Genomic DNA, 17,999 nt, shown 5'->3' with positions numbered 1-17,999 from the left:
GCTTCTGGTATGTCCCTGATAAGCATGCCAGCTCGCAATCTGGCCAATAACGAGATAAGAAGCAAAAATCCATCAACTTTATTGGCCGAGACCCAGGCTCTCATGCTCGTCAAACTGTTTCTTTTTCTGCTTTTTCTCGCTTGCTTCCAGTATTCTCAGACAGGTTTATCTCTATCAGTCCTTTTTCTCATTTATGCAGCTGCGTGTTCTTTCTTATAGTTTTTTCTGCTACCTTGTCCTTGATCCTTAATGTACAGTAATTGATTTTCTTTTTGTCTTAATTTAATTTTGGTTTAGGTCTACTTATTTTCTTTTTAAAAGTCTGCAATTTTAAATTTACTAAATGTACTTTTTAATTTATAAAAGTATTGGTATATACTTAACCTCTTAAACGCCACGGGGGTCCGGGAGGGAAAATCTAAAATATCGGAGTTGGAACCTGAGACCTTGACCAGCCCCATTTACCCGCTGAGAGCTGTTCATGAGGTGGACAGCCGTCCATTTTTGGGCTCAAAAGGGGCCCAAAATTTGAAAATACTCATTATGCAAAATCACCAGAATGTCCCATTTCAAATGTTTTCAAATGTGTAAAATGTCTAAAAATCTTTTGAAATTAGCAGATCTACAAGCTCATTGCGAACTTTAGATAGGCTATTTTCAAATGGCCAAATGTATATAGGGCTGAAGTGGTTAATGTACAGTATGTTTAGTCATAATACAAATCTATAAAGTAACTTACTTAAGAAAACTCAAGTTTTCAAATAATTGTAGCGGAGTAAAATGTACAATATTTGTCTCTGAGATGTAATGTAGACAGTAGAGTTTTGTTTTGGAACTTCGAAATACTTTAGTATTAGACTAAGAGAAGTCCAGTCATATGTGGAGTGCCAAATCTTTTGTATTTTTCCAGTTTATTTTTATGTGGTGGGTATGGTGCGTTTGTTTGGGTTGGGTTGTTAACTCTAAACCAGTGGTTCTCAAACATTTTCATGTCAAGGACCCCCAAATTGACATGCATTCTGCAGACCCCCCCCAATCTACAAGCTCAAAATGGGCAGTAATGGGACACGTTTGTGAGCTTGTAGATTGGCTATTTTCAAAGTATAAAATGGGATTAAAGTGGTAAAATGTTCCATATTTTGCTGTGGACTGCCTGGAACTTCCTCAGGGACCCCTTGAGGTCCTCAGACCAAGTTTTGAGCATCATACAGAGGGCGCTGCTTTTCCTTTATGTTTTCAGATTGCACTTAACAAAAAAGGCACCCTAAGAGTGCTCCACAGTGTGCGTAGATTCTGTTCTTACCTACAAACAAATCACAGCTAAGAAAACATTAAGGGATCCCAAAACCTTCTTAAAAACTTCCTAAGTGGGTCTAAGAACACATTTCCTCTTAAGAACTTCTTAAGAATGGTTGGCACATCCAAGATCCCTTAACTTATCTGGTCATATTTGGACAGTATGTCCATGGCAAAAATATCATTTTGACAACAATGTCCACCACAAGCCTGCATGGCGATGAACCCTCTAAGGGACATTTTACACAAGCAGGCCATTAGGCTGCTTCTCACTTTGTGACAGCAAATACATTCCCTTTCACATACGTACCGTACATTTTATGCATGCATGATATCTGCTGCCAGCGTATTTGCGAGAGATGGAGGCACTCTGTCTTTATTACACAATTTATTTATATTTGATATTTGTTGTTCCACAACTCTTTCCGTTAGTTGCAAAAAAGCCGGGCCCCGTTGAGTTGCTAATCTAGTCTTTGGAACAGAGAGTAGCAAATCTGTAAGACTCTGTACCGCAATCTACATCTTGCTGCACAGGCAAAACAACACGTTATCAAGTATCCACTTAAGCTTCAAAGATTAGCTGTTCACAGACAGACATACACACACACGCACGCACGCACGCAGAGACAGTTCAGACAGACAGACAGACAGACAGCAGCTGGTCAGCACGTGTTCCACAGTTTGTAGTCGATCCCCACATTCGCAGTTGGCGCCGTCTGTGAGACACTACTTTTGCATGGCTGCACCAAAACGGCTCCCCACTAGACACGGAGTCACGGCTCTACGGGTTGTGCAGTTAACAGCGTTCACACAGTTTGTGAACTCATTCAACATTCAACAACAAACCACTTACAAAACAAGCTGCAGTGTGTTTTTTATTTCACATCTTAGTGACGTTGCTAGGGAACTAGTGCCGAGGGCACAATAGTTAAGTGACTAACAGACCGCCCGCTACTGTTAGGTGACAGTGGGTCTAACATGGCACGTAGTCTATCGACTTGTCCAATACTGACTTTTATAGCTTTATTAAATTAGGGAAAGTCAACTGAAGCATGGGCAGTTTTGTCTTTTTTTTTACAGCAACTCTGTTAAAAGAGCCATCCATTCATGCTGCAGGCGATTCCCACATGGGAGTCCGCTCAATACATCCACAATCTTCTATTGTCAGCTACTGAGCAGCAAGTGGAGCTTTGACATTAGCTGCTTAAGGATTATAATAAATCCATAAATCTGAGTTAGACTTGGTTGTGGTCAGAAAGTACTCAACTCCAGTAGTTGAGTCAAAGTGTAGAGATACTATACTTTAGTGAAATAGGCAATATATGAGAGTGGCTTTTTCACATAGGCTATTTATATTTATATATCACTATAAAAAAATCAAACTTAAAATATGACCTTTGCCCTTCCTAGAAATGCAGTCCAGACAAAAACTATCCCGATACGCCAAAATTATACTTAACACTTATGATGACGTCCACACACTAAATAAAACCGCGGGTGGACATGTCTTTCGGTCTTTTTTTATCAATATAAAAGGTGATCGCTAAAATCCAATGGCACAGTCGGTAGTGCTGTCGCCTCACAGCTAGAAGGTCCTGGGTTCGATCGGTCTAAAATTATTCAGGACCAGGGGACAAAGGGAGGGTTTCTTAAGTAGTGGTTGGACCAAGGCCTTCTTAAAGCTTGCTGGGAAAGAGCCAGTGGACAGAGAGCAGTTCATAATAGATAATATGTCTGGACCAACCGTATGGAGAATCTCTTTGAGGAATCTGGTGTGATTGGTGTCGAGTGGGCAGGAGGTGGCGCTCATGTGAGAGATTAAATCTTCTAGGATTGTCAAGGAAATCTGTTGAAACTGGAGAAATGTAGTCATTAATAGGGGACAATCTGGGGAGACTGTGGGTGCAGAGGAGATTTTCAGCCCTCTATTTTTTCCACAAAGTGGGAGACAAACTTGTTGACCATTTCTGGGGAGGCTTCTAAGGGCTTGGAGGAGGGCCCATTTCAGACTCAATTGTCTGGAACAGTACTCTAGGGTCATGTGGTTGTGAGGCAATGAGCTTTGAGAAATATTTGTTTGCTCTTTTTATTCTGAAAAAGATTCCCCAGCACCATAAGTGTTAAGTGTCATTGAATCAATCCCCCCAGTAGACACTAGGTTTATCTCACTTTGGCCGAGGTGTTCAGTTGGACACACACCAGCCTTATTCCCCTCATTTATTGGCATGCAGGGGCTGCATCTCACTTTGACTTCTCTTATCTTAGCCCAAAATGAACCCTTAGCTCGCCTAGCTCACTCAATAAAATGGCCAGGAGCAGACCGCCAGACAAAATACATTTGAGCCTGTCGTTCCCCGCTGAGCAGCCAGATAATCAGACAAACCCCTGCTGCCGCCCAAAATCACCACACACACACACACACGCACACACGCACACATGCACACACGCACACACACACACACACACACACACACACACACACACACACACACGCACACGCACACACTCACACATGCTGGCCCCTATACATCACTACATGGACTACCGCTGACCCCCACATCACCGTACGGACTCCCGCTGTGCCTCCAGATCGAATGTTATCAAAGTCTTCTCACTGGGCTGGGCCGGCCTAGCGGTCAGGTTCTTGGTCCTGACCTCCAAAGAGCCAGGATGTAATGCTGTTTCTGCTGTTTCATTGACAGAGTCTCTGCCCTCCAAACACAACAATACAACACTATGGGTGGATGCTGATTTCGATCACACTCTTGCATCCTTTTCCAATAATTCATATTGCCCTTCTCTGTCCCCTCAAACACTCAGTGTTTGCTGTGAACACGCCCAGCCGCCCACTTCCTCTCTTGAACAATATTTACAGTATACATCTCAGTCTGTTTATGACAAATCCCTTTCTATAATTCTCCCTCCTTAGTCCTTAAGTCTTAGTTTCCCACTACCTTCCCTCTTATGCTTCTGTCTGCTTGCATTTTACCTCATTCGACCCTCGCCGCTCATGCTGTCCACGTCTTCTTTCCTTATCCCCCCTCTCCTTCTTTAAATGCATCCTTTAGACAGGTTCTTCTCTCCTTATAGCACAGCCCTTAAGTTTTTACAAAAAGGTGGCTTTAACTACAGTACAGACTCATGTAGGTAATGACAGGAAGGCAAACAATCATGCACACACCACGCACGCATGCACGCACGCACGTACACAGATTCGGATTGACAGTCAGTGATTATAAATAATCCCTAGCCTTTTTGAGCTCATACATTTCAGACGTGAATATGCCCTTATTTACATATTATAGAGAGTGTGTAGTTCACTGTACTTAGAGCAAACAGACAGTAGGTAGGTATGTTGGTTACTAGGGGAGAATACTGTGGCATGGAGACAGACAGTAGGTAGGTAGGTTATTAGGGGAGAATACTGTGGAATGGAGACAGACAGTAGGTAGGTAGGTTACATGGGGAGAATACTGTGGCATGGAGACAGACAGTAGGTAGGTAGGTTACTAGGGGAGAATACTGTGGCTTAGAGACAGACAGTAGGTAGGTAGGTTATATGGGGAGAATACTGTGGCATGGAGACAGACAGTAGGTAGGTAGGTTATTAGGGGAGAATACTGTGGCATGGAGACAGACAGTAGGTAGGTAGGTTATTAGGGGAGAATACTGTGGCATGGAGACAGACAGTAGATAGGTAGGTTATTAGGGGAGAATACTGTGGCATGGAGACAGACAGTAGGTAGGTAGGTTATATGGGGAGAATACTGTGGCATGGAGACAGACAGTAGGTAGGTAGGTTATTAGGGGAGAATACTGTGGCATAGAGACAGACAGTAGGTAGGTAGGTTATATGGGGAGAATACTGTGGCATAGAGACAGACAGTAGGTAGGTAGGTTATATGGGGAGAATACTGTGGCATGGAGACAGACAGTAGGTAGGTAGGTATTAGGGGAGAATACTGTGGCATGGAGACAGACAGTAGGTAGGTAGGTTATTATGGGAGAATACTGTGGCATGGAGACAGACAGTAGGTAGGTAGGTAGGTTACTAGGGGAGAATACAGACAGACAGTAGGTAGGTAGGTTACTAGGGGAGAATACTGTGGCATGGGGTTTGATCCAAGACCAGCAGGTATATTTTACATTTAATTTTGCTCGTAGTGGAAAGCATTCTTAACCACGAGAGCTTTCTCGGAACCAGCTGGCGTTTCCAGTGTTAAGCAGAACCATTGTTAGAGTTAGAGAGCACGCCTGTGGAGTGGTATCCCCAGTTGCCAAATGCTATGCCTGGCCAGCGATGTGTCGAATTAGACCGGTCAAAATTTCCCTTTTAATTAATTTTTTTAAATGATGATATTTCACTCGCTTTTGCCATTGTCTGTATCGCATCTGTATCTTCCAAGCTGTAGAATACATGTCCACTTTAGTTCCCAGTTCAGGGTAAGAAACCAACTTTTAGGGTTCTGAACCAGTTTGTGTTCAGTGGAAACACAACATTAGGTAGGCCGGTTCAGCGCAGGTTGTGAACCACAGAGGGTGGGTTGGGTGATTTCCTATATTACCCACAGCACCATTGAGCTAGCTAGCAGATGGACAACTTTCGTGTTCACTTGCCAGTGCCATACAGTAGGCCTATATCCCTCATTTATTCCACTTAGTAAATCCTGAAAGGCATTCAAATCTAGCCAAGTTCTCTATTTCTACCAACAGAAGCTCAGCAAGGATTATAGTATCACCGGGGGAGCTCTGGAAGTATAATTTTCACCGTGGATCAATGCGATTAATTATTGCTACTGCTTCTGCAGCAAACTGCCACTTACCCTGACAGTTTCATTTATATTTGGATCGACAGTTGGTAATTATAAATCATTTCCGGCCTTTTAGAGCTTGTAAATAGCAGAAGTGAAGCGGCCCTTCAATGGGGTGTGAATAAGGTAATATATAATTCTCTCACACAGGGACAGGATGGTCGTTTAATAAACGCGTTTGTCAATGTTTTTCTAATCCAAAATGCTTAGTGGCAGATCAAAGCAGTTTTGACTGTTGTAATAGGTACTTGTCAGTGTCAGTGGATTCATATATGTTTTATTTAAAGGACCACTTCACCACTTTTCAACCTATCTTCATATAATACGATAATAAGACCTATTACATGAAGATAGGTTGAAAAGTGTCAATATTAGTAAGTATGTAAAAGTCCTGGATTTTTCAAGTTTTCAAATGTATATTAAAAATCTTGAAAATATCACATCTTTGAAAATGTCCAATCTACAAGCTCACAATATGCATTGTGAACATTTTCAAATGGCCGGAATTTATATTGGGCTGGAGTGGTGAATATGGTTTGTAATAATAATACTACCAGTAAGACGCGTTAACGCGGGAAGCGAACGCAGCTGTTGTGGCAGTCTGACACACACACACACACACACACACACACCCACACACACATACACAGACCTTTTTTCATTTTTATTTTGCGTGCATGCTTATTTTGTGTGTGTGATACAGCTGCGCCCTCTGGTGGCGGGCGGGTGGTGTAACAGCGGGACAGACAGACAGACAGACACACAGACAGACAGACATGCTCTGCAGGGTCTCAAAGTTAGTGCTCACTGCGTTCGCAATCACTGCGTTCGCAACAACTATTGAAAAAAGTAACTACAAGTAGTAAGTACAAGTAGTTTTCAAATAATTGTAGTGGTGTAAAAGTATAATATTTGTCTCTGAGATTTGCTGTAGTGTAGGCCTACAAGTCAAAGTACAGAACACTGGTAATACTCCAGTAAAGTAAATACAAGTACACATTCTACTTAAGTACAGTACTAAATGTACTTACACCACTGCATAGTGGCAGATCAAATCAGTTTTGACTGTTGTAATAGCATACTGTCATGGCTATACTACACACCAGAAGACTTTGAAAAGACTAAAGTCTGACACCCTCTCTACATCTAAAGAGTAAAGACACAATTATTCTTCAGGAGTTGTTTCAGCTTTAATAGCCACCCTCTGTGTAGTATGAATGGGATCTGTCTGTATATTAATAAAACTGTCCAAAGATGTGAAATAAATGTATTCTTGGTGTCAGGCTTGCCCGTAGAAAGATTAATCAATAGAAGTACACAGAACAATGGTGTAATGCTAATAACCACTTTATTAAAGAATCCTATTTGCATCGTTTATCAGACTATAAATCACACAGTGGAAGCAACGCAGCACAATAGATGATTGCAAGCATGGATCATTTCATCTCTGTGAATTAATCGAAAAGGCAATTGCAAATAAACCACTGATGCAATGCTTATGATCACAAACCTATGAAACCCAAATCTATCTATCTATCTATCTATCTATCTATCTATCTATCTATCTATCTATCTATCTATCTATCTATCTATCTATCTATCTATCTCTGAAATGAGATACTGTTTGGGCTTGTTTTCATAGACTTAGGGGTTGCTTATTTTATTTTATTTTCCTCCACTGTCCCCTCCCTCTCTCTCTGCCAGCGTGGTGGTGGACGGCTCCGGCCCCATGAAGCACTGCTGTAAGGGCTTCTGCATCGACGTCCTCAAGCGACTGGCCAAGATCGTGGGCTTCACCTACGACCTCTACCTGGTGACCAACGGCAGGCACGGGAAGAACATCGACGGAGAATGGAACGGCATGGTGGGCGAGGTCAGACTTTACTCTGTACTATAGTGTACACTTTGCACGTGACACAGTAAGAACTATGTTAACTCTGAAAGTGTGCAAAATGTAACCAATGTGTTACTACACATTAATACATGAGCCCATTTAGACCTGAGGCTGATACTAAAAACGACTTCTATGTCCTGACTTTAGTTTTCTGGTAAACTTTAGATTCCTGGAAAACACGGTATAGTTACGTATTGGGGTTCCCGGTCTAAGTGGGTTAACACTGAGGAAGTTTACTGTGTACCTAATACAGTACATAATAGACTAAAACAGTGGTAGAATGTGTATTTCAGGTCCAATGCGTGGTTTTCAGAAAAGTGAAAACATATTTGTAAAAATTCTGAAAACATTAGTTCCCTCATCTCAGTTTTTAAATTATGTGTTACAACTCGAACCCAGTATTATTATTTTTTCTGTTATCCTGTCATCCTCGCTGTTCCAGCAATTAGGCCTATCTTATGTAGATGTCCCTAGATTTATCTGCCATCGTCTGGCTACAGAGCGTGAGAGTAGTGCATTGTGAGAAAGGTATTATTTTTTATCTGCTTGTGTATTTCACTTCCACACTGTGTCTCTTCTGTCCTCTTTCTACGTTGCACCACTCCCCCCCCCCCCCCCCCCCCCACACACACACCCATTATCAAATCCGTTCAGGTCACAAGAGCAGTACCACATAATGCAGTCCACAAAAGAAAAAACGCTCACTTTGATATAGATTCCATAACATGCATAATGTATCAAGTTCCAGAGGGAGAAGTGCCGCATACACATGAACCCAGTAACAAGCATCAAAAAGGGTATTGTTGCTTTCATATGGCTGCAAATGAAATGAAACATTTACATTCAGGTTTTATGCATATCTGACAATGGGAAATAGAAACCTGCAGGGGAAGAGGGGGCACGACCATGCTATATGGGACTTGCTGTGGCCCCATGAAGCCCAATTATGTGGAATATGTCTTGGAATGCATGACTGGAGCTGTCATTAATAATGAAAAAATTAAATAATGTTTGCAACGAACGGACTGCCCTTGAGAAAGTAAAGCAATGTGCTGTTTGTTCAGTGTTCAATCTCTTGAAATCCTGTCAGTGCATCCTCTCCCCTACTGTGCCTCCGTTGCAGTGTTGGAAAGTAGTATTTAAGTACTGTACTCAAATTCAATGTTGAGGTACTTTTACTTTACTGGATTGTTTCCAATTATCAATACTTTCACTTCTACTCCACTACATCTCAGAGACAAGTACTTTTCACACCACTGCAATTATTTGAAAACTTTAGTTACGAGTTACGTGGTAGATTCCCATTATTATTGCAATAGCCTATGTTTAGCCTAAATTATCCACTTTAGCTCTATATACAGTATACTCTGACTATTTGAAAATATCCAATTTAAAAGTGACGAGTTGACGAGTTGTGAGCTTTCAAAATATTGTTATACATGAACCTGTGAAATGGCATGCATATTTTTATGCCTTTTTTACTTTTACTCAAGTACATTTTGATCACCAGACTTAAAATGTATTTCTACATTGCAGTATGGATACTTATACTTAAGTTAGAAACATTGAGCAGTTTTTCCACCTCTGTACTTTAACTGCCTGCATGCCTCCTCCTCCCTCTCCTGCCCACATTTGTACTTAAACTAAATGAGAGGAACAAACACAAGAAAAGACTATGAACCGAGACTCTGCAATAAAGCGAAAAGTGCTGCAGAGTCAATTAAGATCCACAAACCCAGGCTGCCCTGAAGGCTATAGCAGTTAATGCGTGGTAATTGTAATTTCCTTGGCTCACTCAAGACCTCTGTTGCATGTCATCTCCATTATCTACCCTGTGCCGGCTCTCTACAATAATGGCTCTATCTTAAACAGAAGAAAGAAAAGAAGTAGCTTCAGGTGACGGTATAAGCACATTGACATAATTACTGATACAGCAACAAGTTAAAGCAACAATCTGGAACTTATTTTACGGTACAGAAGATACAGAAGGCTCTGCCATTGAGAACTGTATACCTGTGGTTCTCAGGTCACCCCTGTAAATAAACCTTTCCTCCACATACACCAGAGTTACATCATTCATTTATAGCACTTTACATTTATATTATAACAGTATGTAGTGTTGTGGTATATAAAGCCTGGTCTCGACTCCACGTTTTAATTTACTCAGTCTCGTCTTGGCCTTGCACATCATTTGACGCGGCCTTGACTCGGTCTCGGACCAATGGACTCAAGACTCTTCCCCCACCGAGTCCGCTTGAGTCATATCACAGGTCAATATCCAATCAAATGATACCCATATTATGAGGAGCCCATTCACATTAACATTTTAAGAGAGCTGTCAGCTCTCGCAGTGTTTTCTGTACCAGAAATTTATTTTTGAGCAGCGGGCACACCATCTCCATCAAGTAGCTTTGTGTGTGTCTGTGTGTGTCTGTGTGTCTGTCTGTCTGTGTGTCTGTCTGTCTGTGTGTCTGTCTGTCTGTCTGTCATGACAAAAATAGAACCACAGGTTTAAACAAATGTCAAACATGCCATACTGCATACTGTAACGAGCGAACACGGATACCGCTATAAGTTGAAAAGATGTGCCAAAATGTTTGACTCTGAGCGAGTTCATTTCCGGACCCATTCGGTACAGTGTCAGAATTACAAATGGATAGGTTAAATTAACATTTTTTCTTTACTGTGTAGCAAGTACGCACAGTTTCAGAAATGGAAGCTTCAAATATATGCAGAGAGAACGAAGTGACTCTGGCTACAGTTAATTGCGTTTGAGTTTTTTTTTCTTTTTTGAGTATAACAAAATGCTGTGTGCCTTTCCAACTCACTCATTGGCACATACAAAATCTGTTTTATCTGAGCGCTGCAGTGAGGAGAGGAGGAGAGAAGGACTGAGAGAGAAGAGTTAGAGAAAGTTGAGTTAAAATAGCCTACAGTACATTACAACAAGTTGAGCTTTTGAGCTTGTAGATCAGATTTTTTGGAGTATAATGGGAATTAAAGGAGGGGGCCTAGTGTCGTGGACATTCCACATCTGTACCCAAGTGTGTGAGATTATGTGAGGAAATTGTGTGAGAAAAGCATCTGTGTTGGCTATTCAAAAATAGCAGATCTACAAGCTCACACAGTGTGTCACGTTGTGCCGTGCTGCGATGTAGATATAGAGCGCTGTTGGTAGAGGCAGTAGACTGAGGAGCTGTCCATCTACAGGGGTGCTGAAACCAATAGTCTGAGTAGCGGGTGCTGAAATTGTACTACTGAAGAACTGTCCTTATCGAGGGTGCTGAAACCGATAGTGTGTGTGTGTGTGTGTGTGTGTGTGTGTGTGTGTGTGTGTGTGTGTGTGTGTGTGTTGCCTCGTCCAAGCCCATGTTAAACAGGCTTTATTAATCCAGCCACCCTGGCAGCCTGGAAATTACACAGCATGCGTACTGCACACACACACACACACACACACACACACACACACACACACACACACACACACACACACACACACACACACACAGTAGTGTGGATTTGTTGTTTACCCAAACATTCAGCATGCAGGTGGCCTTCCATTCTCTGTCTCTCTCTGTCTCTCCCCCCTCCCCCCTCTGTTCCCTATAGTTGCCTCCTGTCCAGCCTTTGGCTGCTGCAACTCATTAAACGTTTAATCGCACACACACACACACACACACACACACACACACACACACACGCACACGCAGATGGCAGCTGACTGCATGTGAGAGCTGATATGTTTAATTTTGTCACCGTCATACCCTCGCAGGTCACCCTCTGCAACTCCAGGCAGTAATTACTTCCATCTAAAAGTATCTCTCTCTCTCTCCGGCCTCCAATTTACTTTTCACAATAAGATCCTTCATTATTTGCTATGACTCTCATTCTTTCCTGGATCAGGGACTCTTGAAAGCGTTTCGCGGCCCACCCAGCTGACCTCTTAGCGTGGCAGACCACCGGCTGGTACTGTACGTCCTCCCATTGGGGGCTCCTCACTGGCAGGTGGGTCAGTAGGAGACAACAGCAGTGACAACACAGATATGTGTGGGGAGGAATTCATTGGCAATATGGCTACAATTGGGGAGAAAAATGGGTCAAACCAAAACAACGAATTGTGTTAATCACTAAATATAAAATAGGACCTACTGCAAGTTATATGTTTTGTATTGGAATAATGGACATAGTCAAAAGTTAAATAAATTAATATGTGACCGCTCCCAGTGATTTCAACCACAAGTCGGCAGTAATGAAACTTCACAATAGTCCAAACTACTTTATATTTTATATTTTTTTATTTTTTTAGCCACATAAACACAGTTGGAATGTTATAGAATGTTTTTATTCCATCAGAAAGTCGTTTTAGTGTCATTAAGTCGTTGCACATTTTTTTTCTCTATAATTACAGATAATTTTGCGTATTTTGCGGCAAAGCAAAGTTCTTTGTTAATCAATGCTAACTAGAAATACAGCTTCCCTATTTTGTAAAAAGTGTGTTTATTTTCGGTCCTCCTAAAGCTAATTCATGCTAATGTTCCAGCTAGGGGCACTGGTCATCAAAACAATGGAACATGTTGAAATGGCTTGCTATTTTCAATAGCAGAAGAAGATGACTCGAATGTATTTTATGTAAACGTAACATTATGTCACCATAACGTGGTTATTATTAGTTGTTTTGGAATGTACCTGCCATGAAAATTAAGGTCATAATAACGCAGATCACTTGTTTTAGCTACAGGATTGATATCAATATATTAGCTTATGTAGCTAACAGCTATCGTTGCGGGGTTGCCAGATTCTGCGAGAGAAATAAGCAACCCGGTATATTTTTCTTTTAAAACTTTGCAGGGCAAATTCTATACTTTGGGATTTCGGGTTCAACAAGGTTCAGATGGTCATATCTTCTTCATTTCTTTTCCAATTTCAATGAGCAATACATCATATGAAAGGTTACAGTGTGCAGTTTCATAATATGTAAAGAACTGTCCCCGGTCACATATAATAAAATAAAAAACTCAAAAGTTCACTAAGTACAGTACTTTAATGGATGTAATTAGTTTATTTCTCTCTCTCTCTGTGTCTCGAGTTCCAGTTTGCACATTTAATAAACACTATATAAACACTAAGCATTCCACTGTGAACATTTCACAAATGCAGTCAGTGCACGTTTTATTGTATTTATTTTTATTTTCTTTACCAGGGAATACAATTCTCCTCTCCTCTCCTCTCCTCTCCTCTCCTCTCCTCTCAGTTTTGTGTTTTGGCTTTTATCTCATGCGTGCGTGCGTGCGAGCGTGCACACTGCAGCATAATACCCTTGTCTCTCTCCCATGGCCATCCGGTGGTCGGGGTGTGCACGTGGTCGGGGTGTGGACGTGGTCGGGGTGTGCTGCGTGTGCACGTGGTCGTGGACGTGGTTGCATAACTTTGCGTCCTTCACATTCTTGTCCAGATGTTGGTCCTGCTGTTTCATTTAGCTCCTTCCTGATAGGACATCACAGTCCAGTGAGTTAACGCTTCCTGGCGAGGGAAGGTGAACAACACATAAAATCACAGACGCTGATACTGACCTGCTTGAAATAATGCTTTTCAAGCCTATAAAGTAGATAAAGTGTGTGTGTGTGTGTGTGTGTGTGTGTGTGTGTGTGTGTGTGTGTGTGTTTAAAATACTCTGTGTTGAGTTCTACTTTTCTTTCTTTACACTGTAAAAATCCAATCCATTTTGTTAGATAACTAACTGAGACTTAACTCCAGTCCGTGTGTTCCAGGTGGTGAACAACATGACCATAGTAACTCCAGTCCGTGTGTTCCAGGTGGTGAACAACATGACCATAGTAACTCCAGTCCTTGTGTTCAAGGTGGTGAACAACAGAGCGGACATGGCCATTGGATCTCTCACCATCAATGAAGAGAGGTCGGAGGTCGTGGAGTTCTCTGTTCCCTTCGTGGAGACGGGCATCAGTGTCATGGTGTCCCGTAGCAACGGCACCGTGTCGCCCTCCGCCTTCCTCGGTGAGTTGACATGGCATGGAATGACATGGCACAAGTAGAGATGAAATAGAGTTGAGTTACGTTGACTTGAGTTGAGATGAAGGTGCTAGCTTCTCTTTTCTGGGCATGCATGTCAGGTGAACATTCAGAGTCGCCATTGGTATAGAGCAGTGGTTTTCAACCAATTTCATATCAAGGACCATTATTTATTCGGCATTTGAGCCACGGATCACCGTTTGATGAGATTTAGCCTCTCAGACACAACACTTTGAATATTTATGTTGTCGTTGGATGAGATTTTTTTCCTGTGGACAAAGTTGCTGCTGATTGATGTGGTACCATAGGAGAGATAACAGGGAAACGTTGATCAAAATAACAATTCTTCTAAATTCTCTAATTAAGTAATGCCGATCTTTAACAATACTTTTAACTCTTGAGTTAAAAGAGTAAAATGAAACCCAATTTCACGCGCTCAAGAGTTAAAGATCGGCCTGGGCCGTGGCTCAGTGGTCCAGGCACCTTGGCTGGTAATCCAGTCTGGCAGTGTGCCACGGGTTCGACTCCCGATCCCGACGGCCTTTATTGCATGTCACTCCCCCATCTCTCTCCCCATTTCCTGTCAGCCTACTGTCTGTCCATCTATAAAAAGATATATAAAATAAAGACGGAAGCGACAAAAAAATAAACCACGCGACACCACATAATTTGGGTTTTTGAGGGGCTAGCGCCCCTCAAAAAGGAGCAAACTCATGTGCCCACTGTAGTTGCCTCACTGTGTTTAGTGCCCTAAACAAAGCGTCCATAGACTTGGCTGGCACCCTGATCCATGAGTTTCGTTTGTGACTTGTGAGCGGCTGTGTGTGCACTCAACTGCATCAATGATCGAATGCCATTTGTTCAGCTTGTTTGGTTGATTGCGTATTGCCCATTCATCAGCAGCAGTTGCTACATTGTCCACATTTGTGCAACAAGAGCCAATATTCTATATTAATATTAGAACTTTTTAAAGACAGATTAATTGACAACAATGCAGCTGCGGGCGCAATGGGGCATCATACTGTGTTGCCTGCAGTGCAGAATGTAGGGGGCATCATACTGTGTTGCCTGCAGTGCAGAATGTAGGAAGATAACTTTCATATGATTAGCAATTACTCACCGAGTGCTGACATCGTGAAATGGAGGATGTCATGTAAGAACACACTTTTGTTGGTTACAGACCAGGGTAAATATGAAGTTTTGCCCCAAAGTCTTGTTTATTATATTATCCTTATGTCCAACAGTGGTGTGTTGTTTTTAAGCAACGTAACGTCAACGCACGTTGGACATGTTTGAGGGGGCCTCCGATGGATGACCGTCGCTTCAAACTGATGGGAGGAGGAAGCGACGCCCGCACGTCGTGGGCCCCTTCAAAACGACTGTCTACTTTTACTATTGGGAGGAAAAATCAACTGCTGTGTAGTTTGTGTGGCGGGGCATCGAGCGAGAGGGGAATTATTTGCTACATTTCAGTTCAGGGCGGAGAGGGCACTTTTCTCCGACGGCAGGGGCTATAGGGCCCCCTTTCATGTATTACTGTGCACTGGAACCCCAAGGAGGACCAATGGTGGTCCCCGGACTACTGGTTGAAAACCACTGGTGTAGAGGGACAAAAGGAGGAGACCATGGGGGCTGGCGGCCAGGCAGGCAGACAGACAGCCACTCTCCCACAAATGTGTGCACCCACGCACGCACGCATGTACAAACACCCAGCCACACTACTAGTAGTGGAGTAATATGTACAATAGTTGCCTCTGAGATGTATTGCATTTTAAAATGGAAATACTCAGTACTAGCCTGCTTTATTAATCATTTAAGATATGTCAGATCACTGACATCATTTAGCATTGGCTCTCACTATGCGCTTTATGAGAACAAGAGCCCATAACAAAGCGCTCGGCATTGCAACAAAAGGACATGAAAAGCAGACGCCAAACACCGAGAACACGAGGGACCTCTTGTCAGCACCACAAAATCAAAGTGTGCCTTTCGCCAACCGCCTTCTTTTACATGCATAACCCTGTGCCGTCGCTGTGTTGCCAAATGATCCCCAATTATGCCACGGGCCTTGATTTTCTCCCATCGCTTTTGTCTGTTACTTGAAAAGCATGATTTCCCTGCATCGACTTAGATCCACGTCTCAGTGGAGAACCCGTGGGTGAGGGCGAAAAAAAGCTTCTGTTCTCTATATTCAAATGAGCTACTATTCTTTTTATGGTATTATCCACACTCCATTATACTGGCTCAACTTGAATCAAGTGGACTCTCATCTGCTACTATAGGTACTTTGCTTAATCCTGCAGATAGTACACATCAATGCTCAAGGTTTCTTTATGTGTTACTGCTTGTGTATGAGTACAGAGGAGTACAATTATTTTGTTCTAGTTTCCATAAACCACTCGTCCCAGCCACCAGCTTAGTGGCCTGAGACATGGGGCCTGGGAGGTCGGGGTTGGATCTCCGGCTGGGTCATACAAAAGACTCTGAAAATTGTACCCAATGCATCTCTGCTTGGTACTCAGCATCAAGGGTTGGATTGGGGGTAAGTCCCTGTGACATACTAGCATCATGCTCATGGGGTGTACTTGTACATTAAGCTGCCTCACGCTACAGAAGCAGGAGATGGGCTCTGCTTTGCAAGGCTTACTTATTCTCCCCAGCACAGTGGAGGCTTATTCAGCTCATCCATCATTGACATTAAAATGCCTTCCGCTTTCATGAGAGTAGTGTCCTGCTGTCAAATGGACTCAAGTCATTCACTGCTGTCAGACCAAGAGGTGAGCTGTTTTATTAAGGTCGAACTGACCATCACTGATGATGAGTCCGTGGTTCATGTCGACAAGTGTCCTGATCAAGTCTCCGCAGATAATTGCTCTGATACTGTATGTCTGCGAGTCTGTTCCAGCAGTGCAATCCCGGATCAAGAACAGCTCAGGCACAGCTTGTTGTCTCGCTCCCTGGATGCATTGGTGCAGCTTGTCATTGCTGGCAGTGGCCTTGTGGAAGTGCCTGGCAATCTGTCGGATCCAAAGCAGGCTGCTGCTTGTACCCTGATGAGCTGATACTCTTTGACTGACCGACTGACTGACTGTTGTCAACTGGTCTAAATCTACAATCCAGGCAATTAACAAATGATTATCTTTAGCATGTTTCACATTTCTATAGTCACTTGGTTTGAAAACGTCAGTGTTCTTGCTTGAATTGCTACATAATACTGCACGTAACACTCACATTTTTTTGACACTTGAATACACAAAGACCAATCCCGTTATTAACGAAGTAATGTGACACACACACACACACACACACACACGCACGCACACAAATGGAGCAGATGGTCATTAAGGCCGTTTTTCCTCCATGTTACTCCAACGCTTCCTTCCAAAGGTTCGCTTTGGCAAAGCTGTTTATCTCAGGTCCGTGCTAATCAAGCAAATTGAATTGAAGGTACATATGAGAGAGAGAGAGAGAGAGAGAGAGAGAGGGAGAGAAGGCAGGGATTAATAAAGGATATAGAGTTATTAGATATAGAGGTTTTAGTCTGCTTTGTACTTTGTATGAGGTTTCCACCCGACAGAGACAGTTATGTGAAGCTACTGTATGTGAAATAGTAGTCAGCTACTTTTGATAATTTTGTGTTTTTTTGTATGGTCAAGTTAGAATATGTAGCAGGTTTCTGCCTGACAGAAACTATGTTTTAACATTTAGATTCTGCATGCATAATGACTACTTTTGGTACTTTAACTCCATTTTCATGCCAATACTTTTGCACTTTTACTCAAGTAAACACTGTGTTAATGTAACTAATGTACACATTAAGCTTGCAACAGTTAATCTAAATTAACCTATTCAGTTTTACTTTCAAAAATGGCAAAACTAAATTACAGATCTATAAGCTCAGCTCAAGCAAACAGCATTATCGTATCGTATCGTTTTGCAATGGAAATAATCAGTATCGAATCGTTTTGCTA

General features: G+C 42.3%; 1 protein-coding gene across 1 annotated transcript in view; it reads left to right on the top strand.

The window, feature by feature from the left end:
- Positions 1-17,999, top strand: part of grin2da (glutamate receptor, ionotropic, N-methyl D-aspartate 2D, a) — a gene marked incomplete at its 3' end in the record, with an annotated part of 168,608 nt that overhangs the window by 103,708 nt on the left and 46,901 nt on the right. The window contains exons 8-9 of the mRNA XM_080787099.1: positions 7,812-7,980; positions 13,860-14,013. Of these exons, the coding sequence (XP_080643225.1) occupies positions 7,812-7,980; positions 13,860-14,013 (323 nt within the window). The remainder of the gene's footprint in view (positions 1-7,811; positions 7,981-13,859; positions 14,014-17,999) is intronic.

Source organism: Protomyctophum bolini (genome assembly GCF_963924005.1).
Source record: "Protomyctophum bolini genome assembly, chromosome: 17".
NCBI classification, from domain to species: Eukaryota; Metazoa; Chordata; class Actinopteri; order Myctophiformes; family Myctophidae; genus Protomyctophum; species Protomyctophum bolini.
Note: the sequence above shows the minus strand (reverse complement) of the source record. Positions and strands in the feature narration are given on the sequence as shown.